At 38.8% G+C, this 16,664-nt stretch overlaps 3 protein-coding genes across 4 annotated transcripts in view; 2 read left to right on the plus strand and 1 right to left on the minus strand.

Moving 5' to 3' along the window:
* Window positions 1-1,273: 1,273 nt before the first annotated feature.
* On the plus strand, window positions 1,274-6,183 carry arl10 (ADP-ribosylation factor-like 10). 2 transcript variants are annotated; one of them, XM_027177199.2, is made up of 4 exons: window positions 1,274-1,545; window positions 3,092-3,266; window positions 3,492-3,667; window positions 4,241-6,183. In XM_027177199.2, exons 1-4 carry the CDS (start codon window positions 1,411-1,413, stop codon window positions 4,412-4,414), a joined length of 660 nt encoding a protein of 219 aa, XP_027033000.1. In that variant the 5' UTR covers window positions 1,274-1,410; the 3' UTR covers window positions 4,415-6,183. The 2 variants fall into 2 exon arrangements, with proteins under 2 accessions (XP_027033000.1, XP_027033001.1); XM_027177200.2 differs by having other exon boundaries at window positions 4,133-4,268.
* A 749-nt stretch (window positions 6,184-6,932) lies between these two features.
* Window positions 6,933-9,033, minus strand: nop16 (NOP16 nucleolar protein homolog (yeast)). The gene is made up of 5 exons (XM_027177203.2): window positions 8,806-9,033; window positions 8,223-8,328; window positions 8,090-8,138; window positions 7,341-7,447; window positions 6,933-7,259 (listed from the first exon to the last, which is right to left on the minus strand). Exons 1-5 carry the CDS (start codon window positions 8,904-8,906, stop codon window positions 7,122-7,124), a joined length of 501 nt encoding a protein of 166 aa, XP_027033004.2. The 5' UTR covers window positions 8,907-9,033; the 3' UTR covers window positions 6,933-7,121.
* Window positions 9,034-16,100: 7,067 nt separating this feature from the next.
* The window catches only part of grk6 (G protein-coupled receptor kinase 6), a 33,351-nt gene continuing 32,787 nt past the window's right edge, over window positions 16,101-16,664 (plus strand). Inside the window, exon 1 of the mRNA XM_027177288.2 lies at window positions 16,101-16,578. Coding sequence (XP_027033089.2) covers window positions 16,527-16,578 — 52 coding nt within the window. The 5' untranslated portion in view covers window positions 16,101-16,526. The remainder of the gene's footprint in view (window positions 16,579-16,664) is intronic.

Raw genomic sequence — 16,664 nt, forward strand, 5'->3', positions numbered from 1 at the left:
AAGCAAGCCATTTAACGTGTTTGTAGGTTTTCCACACGTGATATTGTGAATATTATGTGACGTGTAAAATCGCACACCTTTCTCATGTTTTGAACATGTGACGTCATAAACATATGAAATATCTTGCAGAAATCAGTTACCTTTCACGTCTTTGGTATGTTTTTCTTTATCCCAGACGTGAGATCAGGTAAATATGTAAAATGTCTAAACACACACACACACACACACACACGTTTTTTTGTATCTCTCACGTGACTGATATCATGTGACTGATATCATGTTCAGCGTTTAACACCATAATTCCCTCCATGCTCACTTCTAAGTTGGAGGTCCTGGGCCTACCACTGTGTCAATGGATCTCCAACTTCCTGACAGACAGACCACAAGCTGTACTTGTGGGCAAACACACCTCATCCACCCTCACTCTCAGCACTGGAGACCCCCAGGGTTGTGTTCTGAGCCCCCTGCTGTTCTCACTGTACACTTATGACTGTGTGGCTACTTCCAACTCCACCACCATCATCAAGTTTGCTGACAACACTGTTATGGTGGGCCTGATCTCTAACAACGACGAGACGGCCTACCTACAGGAGACTAAAAACCTGCAGAGATGGTGCCAGGAGAACAATCTTCTCCTGAACGTCAGCAAGACTAAAGACTTGATAGTGGACTTCAGCACAAAGCAGGCGCGGTCATACCAACCGCTAAACATCAACGGGACCCCAGTGGAGAGAGTGGACAGTTTCCGGTACCTAGGTGTTCACATCACACAGGATCTGACTTGGTCCTGTCACATCAACACCCTGGTGAAGAAGGCCCGGCAGCGTCTGTACCACCTGAGACTTCAGATTACCCTCTCAGGTGCTAAAGACTTTCTACACCTGCAACATTGAGAGCGTCCTGACGGGGAGCATCACTTCCTGGTTCGGGACATGACTTCCCATGCGGGACAGCCGAGCCTTCCAGGGGGTCGTGCGGTCAGCTGAACACACCATACTGCACATGGACACTTTAAGGACAGTCTTTAAAAACCATACACACTTATGTATGTGTATATTTATGCATATGTATATACAATATTTCTCCTCCTATATTTTCATATTTTATATAATTTTTTATATAGTTTTCTTATATAGTTTATACTTTTGTTTATTTATCTGTCTCCTTTTGGTTTATTTTTTTTTAATCCTATTTTGGTGGTTTAATGATCAGGTGATTTGCGGGTTCAGCACGCCGCTGTCCGGTCACCGCAGGAGCAGTAACACCTCCCTATAGACGCAAACACGTGGGTCACGTGCTCCAGCAACCGCAGGCGAAGACAAGTCGCTGCTGTAGTTGTTGTTGTGGTGTCGCCGCCTCGCGCAGTGCCGCCGGTGTTCGTTAGCTGTCTCGCCCGCACGCGCACCGGACATGTTCCTGCTCCGGGATGTGCGCGTGGCTCTAATGGCCGCCGCCGCCGCCTTCGGAGCCGCTGTGTTTATGGCCATAAACCTGTTCTATAAGAGAAGAGTGTGGACACCGGAAGACTACTGCGCCTTCACCGAGGTCTGTGTTCGTTTCCTCTGAACAGGTTACTGCTGAAATTGCGTAATAATAATAATAATAATAATAATAATAATAATAATAATAATAATATTAATAATAATAATAATAATAATACAAATAATAATGATTATGATGATGATGATAATAATGCTAATAATAATGATAACAATAACAAGTGTAAATATTCTGCACTTACATGTTAAAATCACACTTTTTCATAATTTATTATATATTATATTTGTACGACGGAGTCTTACGTTGTAGGTGTTAAAACAGGTGAGTTTCACTTTGTGACGTCATTAATTAACGTCCCATGAATTAAGCTTCCTTTTTTTAAGGACTGCAAATAAGAAAAAAGTTTGAGTTAACAAATAAACAGTAAAACCAGGACGGCAGGTTTACAGTCAAGCTGAAATAAATAAGTAAATAAAAAGTATGCATTTTTAATAAAGGATTAGTTTAGCTATTATTTAAATCTGACATGACTGTGACTTGTTAGTGAAGTGGGCGGAGTTTAGGGCTGTTGCAAAGTTGTACATGATCCTATAGACAAAGTGCATGAAAGGCTTGGCATATAACCTGAGAGTTCAGTAGTATCATCATATATGGAGTCACGTCACTTTCACGTCACGTCACGTCGTCACGTCAGAAGGTTCTGAATTGAAATCGTATTGAAGCAGACTGTCTGTTCTACCTGTAACTTTCTCAGTGTGATAACATTAAATGTTCTGTAAGGGCAATGACATTTATGTAAGAAAGCATTAATGCACCTGTTTGTTATTGTGATAAAAGGAACTCGTTTTGGGGAAGTTTTGCAAGGTTATCATTAAAGGTGTCATAACTGTAACACCGCTGTGCATCGTGGATTGTTGTCCTTGAACATAACACCTCATGGTGTTTTATTACTTACTTTATTTTTCTTTTCCTTTCCTGTGACGTTAGAGTCTTCACTATGAAACAAATACCAAAGACTCGATTTCTGTTTTTATTACATATATAAAAGTGTGACTAAATAAAACAAAGCATCATTTGCCAAAAGAAATAAAGTACTTGCAGGAAATTCAGTGATCCACTACCAAGGATTGAGTCAGGAGTGTTAAATTCAGAAACACAAAAGCAAACAAGGTCCATTTCAGTCGAAAGGAAGTGAAATGTTTGTTAGTTTAAAACCTTCTTTGAAGAGAACACAAATTTCTTGTTTTTTTGTTCTATATTTTCCTCTTCTGCTTTTGCTGTGTTCGGTGATGAGATGAGGAAGTCGTCGCTACCCGTCCTCAAAATGGCTGCTCAGTTTTCTAGGCTTGTTGGTGCCAGACTAAAGTGACACGTTGACACGGTTGTAATGTTGCTCTTCATGTTCCCCACACGTCCATGTGGGTTTCCTACAGGTTCTTTGGTTTCATTCTCCTTTCAGAAGCATCTGTGAATTGACTTGTCTAAATTAGCACCAGTTGAACGAATGAATGAATGAATGAACAAATGAAGGCAACGTATTTGACAGGCTAAAGTCATTCCGTTTTCATTTGTCCTTTAAATGTGGCATCAGGAGGAAGAGGAGCGCAGACAGAGGCAGGTCCTCGTACTCGGCTTAGACGGCGCTGGGAAAAGCAGCGTTCTACAGCAGCTAAACGGAGCAGCTAGCAAAAGAAAGTGCACCCCAACGCGTGGCTTCAACTTCATCCGTCTCCACACGCCAGTCTGCGAATTCGACTTCCTAGAAAGTAAGCGGATATCGAATGTTCCTCCGCCTTCACACACCTTCCTGCATATGGTTTTTAATAGTAATACATTCATGTTAGATTAGTTATCAATTCTCACTTAGCATCCACAACTGAACATCAAAGCCTGCTGCATAAAGACGAGGTGGAAACATCACCGCTGACAAGCAAGTCAGTAAGATGGTGCGTAAAACTCCGCCGTGTGACGAGGTGTGTTTTTCTTGTCAGTTGGAGGTAGCGAGGACTTGCGGGCATACTGGGCTGATTTCCTGAGCAGAGCACACGTTTTGTTGTACGTGGTAGACTCCTCAGACAGAAGCCGACTCCCGCTGGCTAAAGACGAACTTCACCGCCTTCTCAGCATCGACACACGACTTCCAGTCGTAATACTGGGAAACAAACAGGTGACCACGACACCTTAGTACACATTTACTAACATAATAAGGTGTAAATAAATTCAAGTGAATCGTACTGCATTTGTTCGTAAACACTCCAGAATAGAAATAAAGTGAAATCCAGAGAATTAAAGCATGTGTTCTGCCTTTAGAGTGACTATGATCAGCCTGGACCGTTCACTTCATTACATTACAGCTAAAATTCAAATGATTCCTGTCATAACTCTGTAATTCTAAAGTATTAGTCACATGATTATTTCTCTGTCATGGTCCTTACGTTAAGTGCCAAATCCTTTGTGTGCGTTCATGTTGTAATTACGATATTTTACAGGCAGCATAACTTCTCAGTTGTCCTAGAATGTACTGTAACTAGCAAACAATATATAAAGCTAGCTAACATAACAGTTTACAATAAATGACGCTAGAAAACTCTTCAAATGATTCAAAAGTTCTCAGTTCTGATTGTTCCTCCAGAGAGACCAAGCGAAGAACCAGGAGTCGTGTCTCTTCACTATGAATATCCGAACGTTCTAACAGCTCGACCCCAAAATGATGACCGTGCTTCCTGTTTCGCCGTTTCAGGACAAGTTGGATGCTGTGAGCGTGTCCGAGCTTCGAGACGCTCTCTTTCTAGGCTCGGTGGCGGATCAGAGGAAGCTCTTCCTTCTGCAGCTCAGCTCTGTGGGAGAATCAGAGTCCTGCAGTCTCCAGAACCTTCAAGATCTGCTCGTCCAGCTAGAATCCGATCATAACTAGCTCGATCAGCTCAGCTAGAGTCCGTCATAACTAGCAAAAGCAGAAGAGGAAAATATAGAACATGAAACAAAGGAAATTTGTGATCTCTTCAGGGAAGGTTTTAAACTAACAAACATTTAATTTCCTTTCGCCTGAAATGGACCTTGTTTGCTTTTTGAATTTAACACTCCTGACCTAACATGATATCATGGGTAATAAAAGGGTAATTACAAATAAATAAATCAATGTGTATTAGGGATCTGTAGGATAACGACGAAGTCTCAGGACGAAAAAGCTTGATACAATCAAAGGTGTTGTTGTGAGTTCTCGCTGATTCTCAGCAGGATTGCGAGGACTGAAAGTGACGCCATTTTATTGTTGCTTAAACAATACTATAAACTATTATAACATGTGTAATGAATGTGTGGCAGACTGGGAAAACCCACTGGATATATCTTGCTATATTCTGAAAAAACTCAGTCTTTCTACATACTTTTAGCTCTACCGCGTTGTTATGTTCCATTCTAACGATCACAAATATGGATTCTACAAGAAACCCGTCACATGACTGAAACAGAGATACCTTCGTTTCACTGCAATTCCAGCTAAACCTTGCTAGCTATCTTCAAAGACCTCCCATTCTGAATTTCACGCTTCGTTAATGTTTAGCGATAGCTACGCTCAGACGTAAGCCTACGCAATCTCTCATGAAGTTTGTGATGCTGCTAGAAAGAAGATAAAAGGAGATCAACGATAGCGAATCAATCCGAATTAATGTTAGTGCGAACGGAGTTCAGTCCAGCGATGAATCGTTTGGATTAGAGCGCTCAGAAGAAAAGCCTGTGATTGGCTAGTGTTGTTCTGATTGACAAGAGTTACTCTGTGATGGGCGGGGCATGGAATGCATGTACACCTATGATTGGTTAGTGTTGTTCTGATTGACAAGGGAGAGTATATAAGCCTTTCCCCTATCATCTGGATTAGAACTCATACTATTTCGTGTAATAACACTTTTCTGTCGCACCAGGACTTTTTTTTTTCTCGTCAGTGTGAAATTTATTAGCGGTGCAGTTTTTAACGGAAGATCAGTACGGATGGATGGATGGTTCCAGCAGTATCTTAGGCAATAAGACATGCAATAAATGTTAAAAAGTAATAAATTTAAAATCTCGATTGTTAAGGTGCACTGTGTACAGTGTGTAGTACGATTCAGTAAGGAATGTCCCATTGTGTTTTGAGATGTTTTTTTTCTTCTGTACAGTTTAAAAGTTAATGTCATGTTCCAGAGGGTTTTCCCAGGCCTCCACACACATACCCGCAGTTCTACATTTATCCGTACGTTACGTGTCCACGTTCGGGATACTAACGTCATCCCGTGCGTAGTGTTTGGAATGTTTTTTGGCGTACCTGCACGTGTGTATTAGAGCTAGTTCACTTGTTTCTATTCTGCACGAAATGTGTTTTAACAGTCGATACCTCAGAAACATTTCGATTCGTTACCTTAACGTCGTATCAGGTTCGTATGCAGTACGAATACCGTGGAAGCTATAAGGACTCATTCGCCGCACAAGTCGACGTTGACGTTTACACTTCCATGAGGAAAGTTCTACTGATGACTCCGGTTAGATGACTCCTCACGTTTTGTCACGTTTATAGTGTTGTGTACAGTGTGTGTGTGTGTGTGTTGAAAGTTTGTCTAGATGTAAATAATGTTGTTAAAGCAGAGGCAGTATATTTTGTGGAGATTACAGTTCATTAAAGAAAAATAAATAATTATCATACATGGCTAATCGGGAAGCTCTGTGTTGCCAATGTTTGTTTAAACATAAGACTGCTAACGAGTATCGAGCACAATTCAGGCTTTATTTTTTAATTAGGAACATCTGTACGTACACTTGCTCAGTCATGCAGCCAGAAATGGTCGAATCTACCTAAACAACCTACGTTCACACGCACCGCGATTTTAAGCACCGTGAAGTAGTCAGTATGCTTTCCTACTCCTAGTTGCCATGGTAACAACATTTATTATCAGGTGAGAGCAACTACAGATCCACGTCACAGCGAATCAACTTTCTCGCCATTTAAATGAAATCTTCTGGAGGGAGATTTGGTGTTTGTATAAAATTCGATATATATCTGCATCTTCGCTCCCATTGGTCCACCGAGGCGCTTCATATTTGGACACGCCCACATCTAGTCAAGATGCTGGCCGAAGCCACGATCTCCGGTCACTTTATCGCTGTAAGTGTGAACGTAACGATAGAGTGGTATGAAAAAAACAAAAAACATTCAGTAAGAGGAAGTTCTGCTGCGGGGAGAGAACATGTGCACCTCAGAGAACAAGTGGACCGGCACGATCTGACAGGAACCCTACAGGAACTCCATGCAGCACTCTCTACCACCGAGCTGAGCAGAAAAGCATCTCAGAGAGCAGGAGAAGTGAAAACTTCAGGATGAACATGAGCCATGAATATAAAAGGAAAATCTGGAGGAAAAATCTCATTTTGTATTTTTTAAAACCGAGAGAAAAAAAAAACAGTTGATGTCAGAAAAACTTTAATGTTTTTTGTACATATATAATCTTATGTAAACTGACAACAGACAGTAGAGCAGAACAGGATCACTCCAAAAAAAAAATTTTTTTACATTATATACACCACAATGCACAACGAAGCCGTCGTCCGTCTGCAGGCCGTTTCTAATTTCCATCTGGATGTAAGAATTTTGTTCACGATGACGTCTGGGCCTTTAACGAGTCGAGGAAAACGGCGTGCTCATCGGCATGACAACGCTTATACAAGTCCACTTTCCTCTTGATTTGTTTGGGTGTGTCTTGATAGTAGTTCTTCTCATCCCTCGCCATGGCCTGTAATGAGACCCAACAACACCGTGAGACACCGTGAGACGCATCGGCTGGTTTACGGCTCGACGCATGGCCACCTCTTACCTTGTAGTCTTCGCCGTGTTCACGGATCATGTGCTGAACGAATTCGATGAGATCGGTCGAGCAGGTCGTGGTGTCCTTCCTCGGCAGATTGGCCTCTTCTTCCATTTCTGGTTGAAGAAGCAAAGAAAGAAAAAGACATTTTACCCGCAATCCTATGAACAAACATTTCTTTCTAATCGTCTCCTTAATTATTTACGTATCGAGACCTTAATACTTAAAGCAGGTGTATGCAGAATTTCAGCTAACGGGAAGTAAATAATTATTAAAACAACTCGAGATGTCAGGAAGAAATGGTTCCAGTCATTTGCACTCGCTCGTGAATGCTCGATTCTAATTGTTCAGAAGGTGTTGAGTAACATTGGACTGTAACGTGCTATCGTTTCTTTAGTAACCACCGCTTGTACAGCAAACGTATCACAGAAACTATTTACGTTATTTACGTTAATTGTCGTAATCGGCTTCGGTGGATGTTTCATATTAAATATAGATATTAATAAAAATTTTATAAAAAAACATCTCATTAAAAAAGCAAAAACAGCTCTTTCAAAGTTTAACAACTATGCAGAAAAACCCATAAATGATACGATAGCAAACTGATGTTTAAGTGCATGAACCTGAAAGAATTGATTTAACTTCTTATGAGAAGGAACATAAACCCTTTGCTGTTCAGTGTTCTATTCATTAAATTAAACTCTAGAGATTTCCTACATGAGCGAAGGTAAAAACTGAACCTCATTTAAACAACACACCTCTGACAACATAGGGTTTGAGGACTCGAGCCACGGGTTCGACACCTGCCTGTAAATCAAAGAAACACAGACGTAAGAAGTAGAACACAGTGATAAAAAAAATGATGTAATAAGAACAGAAACACGTTCTCGCCTTGCTCGTGGTAGGAGAAACTCGCCTGCTCCCGAACGCCAAGCCCATGTCCCGCATGTTCTGCTTGGCTGTTTTGTGGGGATTCCAAGCTTTCCGGATCTGATCGCTTTACAGAAAACAAAAACAAATGTATAAAAAAGGGAATAGTGTGTGTGTGTGTGTGTGTGTGTGCGAAAACATGCTAAAGAAACAAACAAGGTGTTATTCCAACATAAGCCACGCCCACATGGGCGGGGCATACGTGTTCTTGAGAGCATTTAATTGGTCAAACACGAGTAGTACAGGATGATCAAATCGTCTGTCTTATCTGTTTTAATGATAAAGATAAATAATATATTTTTATATTTGATATCGCAGAAAATAATATCGTGGCATAATTTCTCACGATATCGATATATAGAATCATATCGCACAGTCTTATGGAGCTAAAACACTTACAGTTTTATAACCACAAACACTTATTAAAGCAGCCGTTCATTCAGCTTGCTAAGCTACAGTATGCTAAGCTACAGTATGCTATGCTAAAGTATGCTAAGCTAACGGGTAAACACACCGATAAACACCGACACTTTTTTTTTCTTACCATTCAATCCTCGGCCTTTGCTTTTTTATCATATTCTTTTTTAATTTCTTTCTGTTCACATTGTAATTGAACGTGTTCCGTTTACTTGCTCTTTTAACCATCGCTGCGATTTTCTTCACAATCAGGAATAAACAAACGCTAACGCACGTGCAACTTTCAGACCGCGTAGCTGAGAAAGCGGAAATGCCTTTTCACCGAGGCAGGCACTAAATTCCAGGGCTTTCGTTCCACGACGTAAAGTGGGCGTGTTTCCGGAGGTCTTGGGAAACGCCCTCTTTAAAAAAAAAATAAAAAAATAAAAAAAAAAAACAGGTCACCGATCATGCGCAGAAAGCTGTTTCATTTGCGCGGGCATTTCCAATCCCAGAATCATCTTAGATGGATAATGAAGGAGAAATAAAAGCAAAGCTTTTTTTTGTATAGCCTGTGTATCTCTCCACAGATAAGTTATACTGAATAAATATAAATAAAAAGATCATGGAGACCAAAGTAATAAACCTCTTTATTCTTGAATACTTTATTAATATACTTTGTTTCTATCAGACTGGATCTCAACAAATTTCAAAATATGTATCTCAGGTGTTTCATGTCAAATTACATTAACACAGTTATAACATCAGATACCTGTCCTGATCTCAGGTGTTTCATGTCAAATTACATTAACACAGTTATAACATCAGATACCTGTCCTGATCTCAGGTGTTTCATGTCAAATTACATTAACACAGTTATAACATCAGATACCTGTCCTGATCTCAGGTGTTTCATGTCAAATTACATTAACAGTTATAACATCAGATACCTGTCCTGATCTCAGGTGTTTCATGTCAAATTACATTAACACAGTTATAACATCAGATACCTGTCCTGATCTCAGGTGTTTCATGTCAAATTACATTAACACAGTTATAACTTCAGATACCTGTCCTGATCTCAGGTGTTTCATGTCATATTACATTAACAGTTATAACATCAGATACCTGTCCTGATCTCAGGTGTTTCATGTCAAATTACATGAACAGTTATAACATCAGATACCTGTCCTGATCTCAGGTGTTTCATGTCAAATTACATGAACAGTTATAACATCAGATACCTGTCCTGATCTCAGGTGTTTCATGTCAAATTACATGAACAGTTATAACATCAGATACCTGTCCTGATCTCAGGTGTTTCATGTCAAATTACATGAACAGTTATAACATCAGATACCTGTCCTGATCTCAGGTGTTTCATGTCATATTACATTAACAGTTATAACATCAGATACCTGTCCTGATCTCAGGTGTTTCATGTCAAATTACATGAACAGTTATAACATCAGATACCTGTCCTGATCTCAGGTGTTTCATATTAAATTACATTAACAGTTATAACTTCAGATACCTGTCCTGATCTCAGGTGTTTCATATTAAATTACATTAACAGTTTTAACTTCAGTTACCTGTCCTGATCTCAGTTGTTTCATGTCAAATGACATTAAATGCAGTGTAGGAAGATAATAGGTAGCAGAGGGTAACACTTTACAACAAGTTCTCATTTAATAACAGTTAAAGCATTAACTAACAGTGAGCAATACATTTATTTATTCAAGCTGTGCCTGTACCATAATGGTATTTTTCCTCATAACAGGTCTGATGGCAGTCACAAAAAAAACAGAAAGTGACACTACGATGTCTATGGAAAGTAGAAGATTATTCAGAACATGTCTCTGTGAAAAGAAGGGTGATATACTGTATGCTTGTCAGCATGGAAAGAACTACAAGAAGACAACCACAACAGATGATTTGGTATGTACTGTATCGCTACACATTTTGTTCACCACACTGGTTATGAATTCCATGCGTAAGGGTGAGTAAATGACAGAAATTTCATTTTTGGGTGAACTACTGTAACCCTTTAGTGCCAAAAATGTTTAAAGGTACACTATGTAATTTTTGCGACGCTAGTGGGTAATAAATAAAATTGTATGCATCTAGCGAAGGAACATCTCACTTGGTCTTAAATAGTATAATATGAATACGTAAACACTTAAAAGATTACAGGTGTACCGTACTGATTCAGGACAAAAGACAAAAACATGGTTAAGTACACCACGAACACCTCTTCAAATCCATTATGTAAATGTTGTAAAAAAGGTATATAGTGTGCCTTTAAAATGTAAAAAAATCATATATTTGCACAGTTTATATTTGTCTACATAACTCATTTGTACCATTTGAGCATAAAACATTCAATCTTTTTTTTTTAAATGCAGGGAAACAGGGTTTCTGCAGTCATTCAACGAATTTATATACAGTGCCGTTCATAAGTATTGGAACGGTAAAGACAAAATCGTTCTGTTACCTGTGGTGCCAAGACATATTAATATGAGGCAGAAGTACAGAATGTCACATTTTATTATTAACAGTTTCAACACAAAATGCTTTACCAACTAAGCAGTACGGCACTTTCAGCACTTTTCATCAGAATTTCATCCCTCTGCCTAATGTGAGCATAAGTATTGGGACGGCTTAAATAAATGTAAAAGCTAATATTTAATTGTAAATCCCTTGCCAGCAATCACAGGAGCGAGTCTGTGACACTTAGACATCACCAGACTCATGGTTTCACACTTTTCCAGAGCTTTCATACAGCCAATTTAACAGTTGCTTGTTTAATGTGATTTTACTGATTTTAATGTGATTTTATTTTAGAATTTTTTTTTCATTTGTCTGTCATCAAGTGCTGTTGATCTTCTCGGCTTTCCTGGTCGTTGTCCGTTGCCGAAGCTCGCCAGTGGTTTCTATCTTTTTCAGAACATTCCAAGTCAATCTACAGGTTTAAATCCTATTGAACAAGCATTTCACCAGTTGAAGAGGAGACTTAACGCAGAAACTCCCCAGACAAGCACAGTTGAAAATAGCTGTATTAAAGGCCTGGCAAAGCATTTCAAAGTGTGAAACCAAGAGTCTGGTGATGTCTATGGGTCACAGACTCACTCCTGTAACAGATTGCAAGGGATTCACAATAAAATATTAGCTTTTACATTTATGTTGTTAAACTGTTCCAATACTTATGCTCACATTAGGCAGGGGGTTGACCATTTTAAAAGTAATTAAAGCATTTTGTGTTGAAACAGACGATAATAAAATGTGACATTCTGTACTTCTTCCTCATATTAATATTTTAATCATATTTATAAATGTCTTGACACCACAGCTAACAGAGCAATTTTGTCTTTACTGCGCCAATACTTATGGAGGGCAATGTATGAATTGCTTGTTCACTCACAAATAAATGTTAGTGCCTGGCCCAAAACATATTTAATTTAGTTTAAGTTTTATTTTCTTTTGTTCTGCAGCATACTGAACATGAATACACAAGAAGAAAAAGGTTCCATGTGGATCACCCAGCAAAACTTTATGTCCGATGTGTAGAAAGGTAAGTATTACATTAGCATGGCTTTATATACAGTTTACATAATATGTAGACAGGAAAACATTTTTAAAAGTGATCGATATACAAAAAAAATTTGAAATAAAAAGCAATTTCTCTTTTTTTTAAAATTGTACTTAATATTTACTAAAATAGCTGCACGACTTAATGTACTTTTAAAACAGTGGGAACATTGGGTCACGTTCACTAATAATTTTCATCTCAACATGTTTATAAGGCCATCAAGAGTATTCAATTTATTTTTATTAGTTCCTACATTTTCCAGTAAATTTAGAATAAATTTAAGAATCAAAGTTATTGATGACACATGATTTGTTCATGAAAATATTTATACACAGATTTCATGCACAAATTTCTGCGTTGCTTAGTGAATGAGACCCGGTGACAGATGGTGACAGATGTTCTTATTTGTCCCGTAGTGAGCACTTACCTAGGCTGTCAGAGATGAAATTAAATTATTTATATATTTTATATATATACAGTGTTTGTGTGTGTGTGTGTGTGTGTGTGTGTGTGTGTGTGTGTATGTATGCATGTATGCATATATATATATATATATATATATATATATATATATATACATGCATACATACATACACACATATGTATGAATGATGGTGAAATGTCAAGATTATTTTAGCTTGTTTATTAAGTTTTTCTGTTTTTCTGTTCTGTTTATGTGTAGACATGGCATCAGAGGTGAAGGATATTCTGGCACTACCAGACCCAAACGTGGTGATCAGCAAAGCCTTCAAACCGTGTATTACACAGGGTGACTTGGCCACACTGAAGGAGGGTTGCTGGCTTAATGACAAGGTAAAAGTTAGAAAAATAAATTGACTATTTACTTGATATGCCTTGGTTTATTGGGAATAATGCATCACTACAATTTTATAAAGAAAATGGGGGAATAAAGGTTTGTCCTCAATATTTTATAAAAAATTTGTATAAAAATGAATAAATTGATTCTGCACTGCACATTAGGGCTGGGTATTGACACAGATTTAACAACCAATTCGATTCCAATAGCATCAATCGTTGATCATAAAGCACTAATGCTGGATGTCACCAACGTCATGCATTATTTTTTCCCCCTCTTCTCTTTTCAAGGTTATCAACTTCTATTTGTCCTTGCTAATGAAGAGAAACAGTGATCAGCTGGGAGCCATAAAGTCTCCTCTCACAGCACTTTTTTCTACCCAAAGCTTCAGAGTGGTGAAGGCCATGCGGCAGTGAAGAACTGGACAAAAACTCAGGACCTCTTCGTCTTGGATCTTGTATTTGTTCCTTTGCACCTATTCATGTACTGGGCTTTGGCTGTAAGTCATATATAAGTTGGGATGCATTGTTTTAATATTTACATGTTTTTGAAAAGTGTAAAACAATATTTTTGTCTTTAACTTGCCTATATTGCTTCTAACCACCAGGTAATTGATTTTAAATCCCAGACCATACAGTGCTATGACTCAATGACTCAGAGACATGATGATATCAGTCATGTTGTTGTGAGTGTCTTCTTATTTTTGCTGTTATATTAACCTTTCTTCTACTGTATGTTTATGTTCTGTAAAGCTGCTTTGAGACAATGTCAATTGTAAAAAGCGCTATACAAATAAACTTGAATTGAATTGAACTGTTATTCTGTGGCTTGATCATTCATCTTTGCATACTCAGATATCCAGATGTTTTATTTAACAGAACTTACCTAACAAAAGGAGCACAGGGTCAATAAAGGATGCATCAATAAAGGAGGCTTCCAGATGGACCATCGGCCGAATGAGAACTTTTGTATGTCACCATATAATTAATTATATGGGTCTTCTCTGAATTAGGTGTCATTTTAAGACTAAATGTTCTGCTATTGTGTCTAGGCAATTCCTAAACAGATGAATGGCAATGACTGTGGTGTTTTTGTCTGTAAATATGCAGACTTCCTTTCTCAAGGAAAGCTATTCACATTCAGACAGGTACAACGGTGCTCCTGTTCACATTTAATCCTCAAACATTTTATTATGCTCCTGATTCATCTGTCTCTTTCTCTGTAGTGTGACATTCCACTCTTCAGAAAAGTGATGATTTGGGAGATAGTACATCAGAAGATCCTGTAAGCCCGGAACAACCAGTCCTTCAAACATAATGAAACAACATGTTCTTTTTGTGTAAATTAAATTTAGTATGAAAGGGCTTTCTTCAGGGCTTTCTTCACAAGCGGTGGGCTGTGGAAAAGTATGATGATGGATAAAATCTGAGGTTAAACTGCAGATTTGTCTTGTGTGATAGAACTCATGATAGAATTGATATGAAGTCAGTAAGCTTATTGCAGTGAAATGGACATACCATAAGTGAATAGTATATTGCAAACATGGAACGATCAGGACAGGTATCTGAAGTTATAACTGTTAATGTAATTTGACATGAAACACCTGAGATCAGGACAGGTATCTGATGTTATAACGGTGTTAATGTAATTTGACATGAAACACGTGAGATCAGGACAGATATCTGATGTTATAACTGTTAATGTAATTTGACATGAAACACCTGAGATCAGGACAGGTATCTGATGTTATAACTGTTCATGTAATTTGACATAAAACACCTGAGATCAGGACAGGTATTTTATTAGTATGAATGTCACGAAACACTCGCGACTGCGGAAAGGTTATCTTAAGTTGTAACAGTATGAATATAATTTAAAAAGAAAAAAAAACACCAAAATAACAAATAACGTTATCTGAAGCAATTTATGCAAACGGCTTTCCTACATATCTGCGCATGAACGTTGACCTACGCAGATTATCAAATAGGCCACGCCTCTCCGATGACGCAATATCTGTTACGCTGCCCTGAAATCCCTGGAAATAAGTGCCTGCCTTTTAACCGAGTCACAATACCAAATAACGGTGTGCTCCCTACACAGGGACCCTACATAGGGCTGCTCAGTTTGTTACAGCGCCCCCTACTGTCAGAGCTCAAGAAATACGACGACTGCAGAAAATAATAATAATAATAATAATAATAATAATAATAATAATAATAATAATAATAATAATAATAGCTGCAAGCAGCGATTCCGGGGTCAAGCCTATCAGATGCGCTCAGAACATGCCGCTGATGAACCATACCAGGTTTCGTAGCGATATGGCATTGCATTCGTAAAATACTGTACTTAACGTGAAAATCTCGTGGCCACTAGGTGGCGCTGTCACGAAACGTTGCGAAATGTCTGTGTGTGTGTGTGTGTGTGTGTGTGTGTGTGTGTGTGTGTGTGTGTGTGTGTGTGTGTGTGTGTGTGTGTGTGTGAGTGTGTGTGTGTCACTGTGGTGCTGGTTCTGATTCTGATTCTGATATTAGCACCCAAACATATTGTATGCCAAGCTGCCCCTCAAGTACTAGAATTTGTTTTGGACTGGTGTTTAGAGGGTTTGAGCTAAACACACCAAAGTTGCTATAGTAACTTATAAGACTGGCCTCTAGATGTGTGCCAAATTTCATAACTTTCCTACCAACGGTTCTATGGTTTGCCATTGACTTTGATGGCAGAAGAGGAAGAATAATAATAAGAAAACTAACGATAACAATAGGTGTTTACGCCCCTTCTGTGCTTGATCCATAATAATAATAATAATTATAATAATAATAATAATAATTTCAGTAGTAATAGGAGAAAATGCATGAATAATGACAGTAGCAGTATGAGGGGTAGGTAGAGGCAACTAACAGAAGGAAAACTGCCTATTCGTGTCATTTCAGATCTCGTCCACACGATGGCGCTACTGTTTAAAATAAAATACATCCAACATCAACAGTTTACGCCTTTAATCACCAACAGCACGTAAGAGTGTGAAGGTTTTAATCTCCACCAACTCCCGAACCAGAACCTGAACCAGAACCAGTGCGTAACAAACACACAGCTGTCTGTGTAGAGTAGAAGCACTAAGAGACGTGTAGGAGGAGGAGGAGCTTGGGAACAAAAAAAGGAGAGGAAAAGAAAAAAGAAAAGAAAAAAGGAGAAAAGAAAAGAAAAGAAAAAAGAAAAGAAAAGAAAAAGAAAAGAAAAGAAAAGAAAAGAAAGGAGACAAACCGAGCTGAGAGTCAGTCAGGGTTAGATTGTTCCACCGTGGGGAGGGGAGGAGTCAGGGAGGACACACACACACACACACACACACACACACACACACACACACACACACACACACACACACACACACACACACACAGTGCCAACCCGGCGACGAGGTTGGGCCTGCGGTGCCCTGCTGCAACCCAGGAATAAAGACACCATGGAGCTGGAGAACATCGTGGCCAACACCGTGCTTCTGAAGGCGAGAGAAGGTTTGTTCATCATCTTCATCATCATCATTTCACACACACACACACACACGCACAAAGCGTTTTCCTCCTCGGATCCAGCTGTAACC

This window comes from Tachysurus fulvidraco, chromosome 21, assembly GCF_022655615.1.
Source record: "Tachysurus fulvidraco isolate hzauxx_2018 chromosome 21, HZAU_PFXX_2.0, whole genome shotgun sequence".
NCBI lineage: Eukaryota > Metazoa > Chordata > Actinopteri > Siluriformes > Bagridae > Tachysurus > Tachysurus fulvidraco.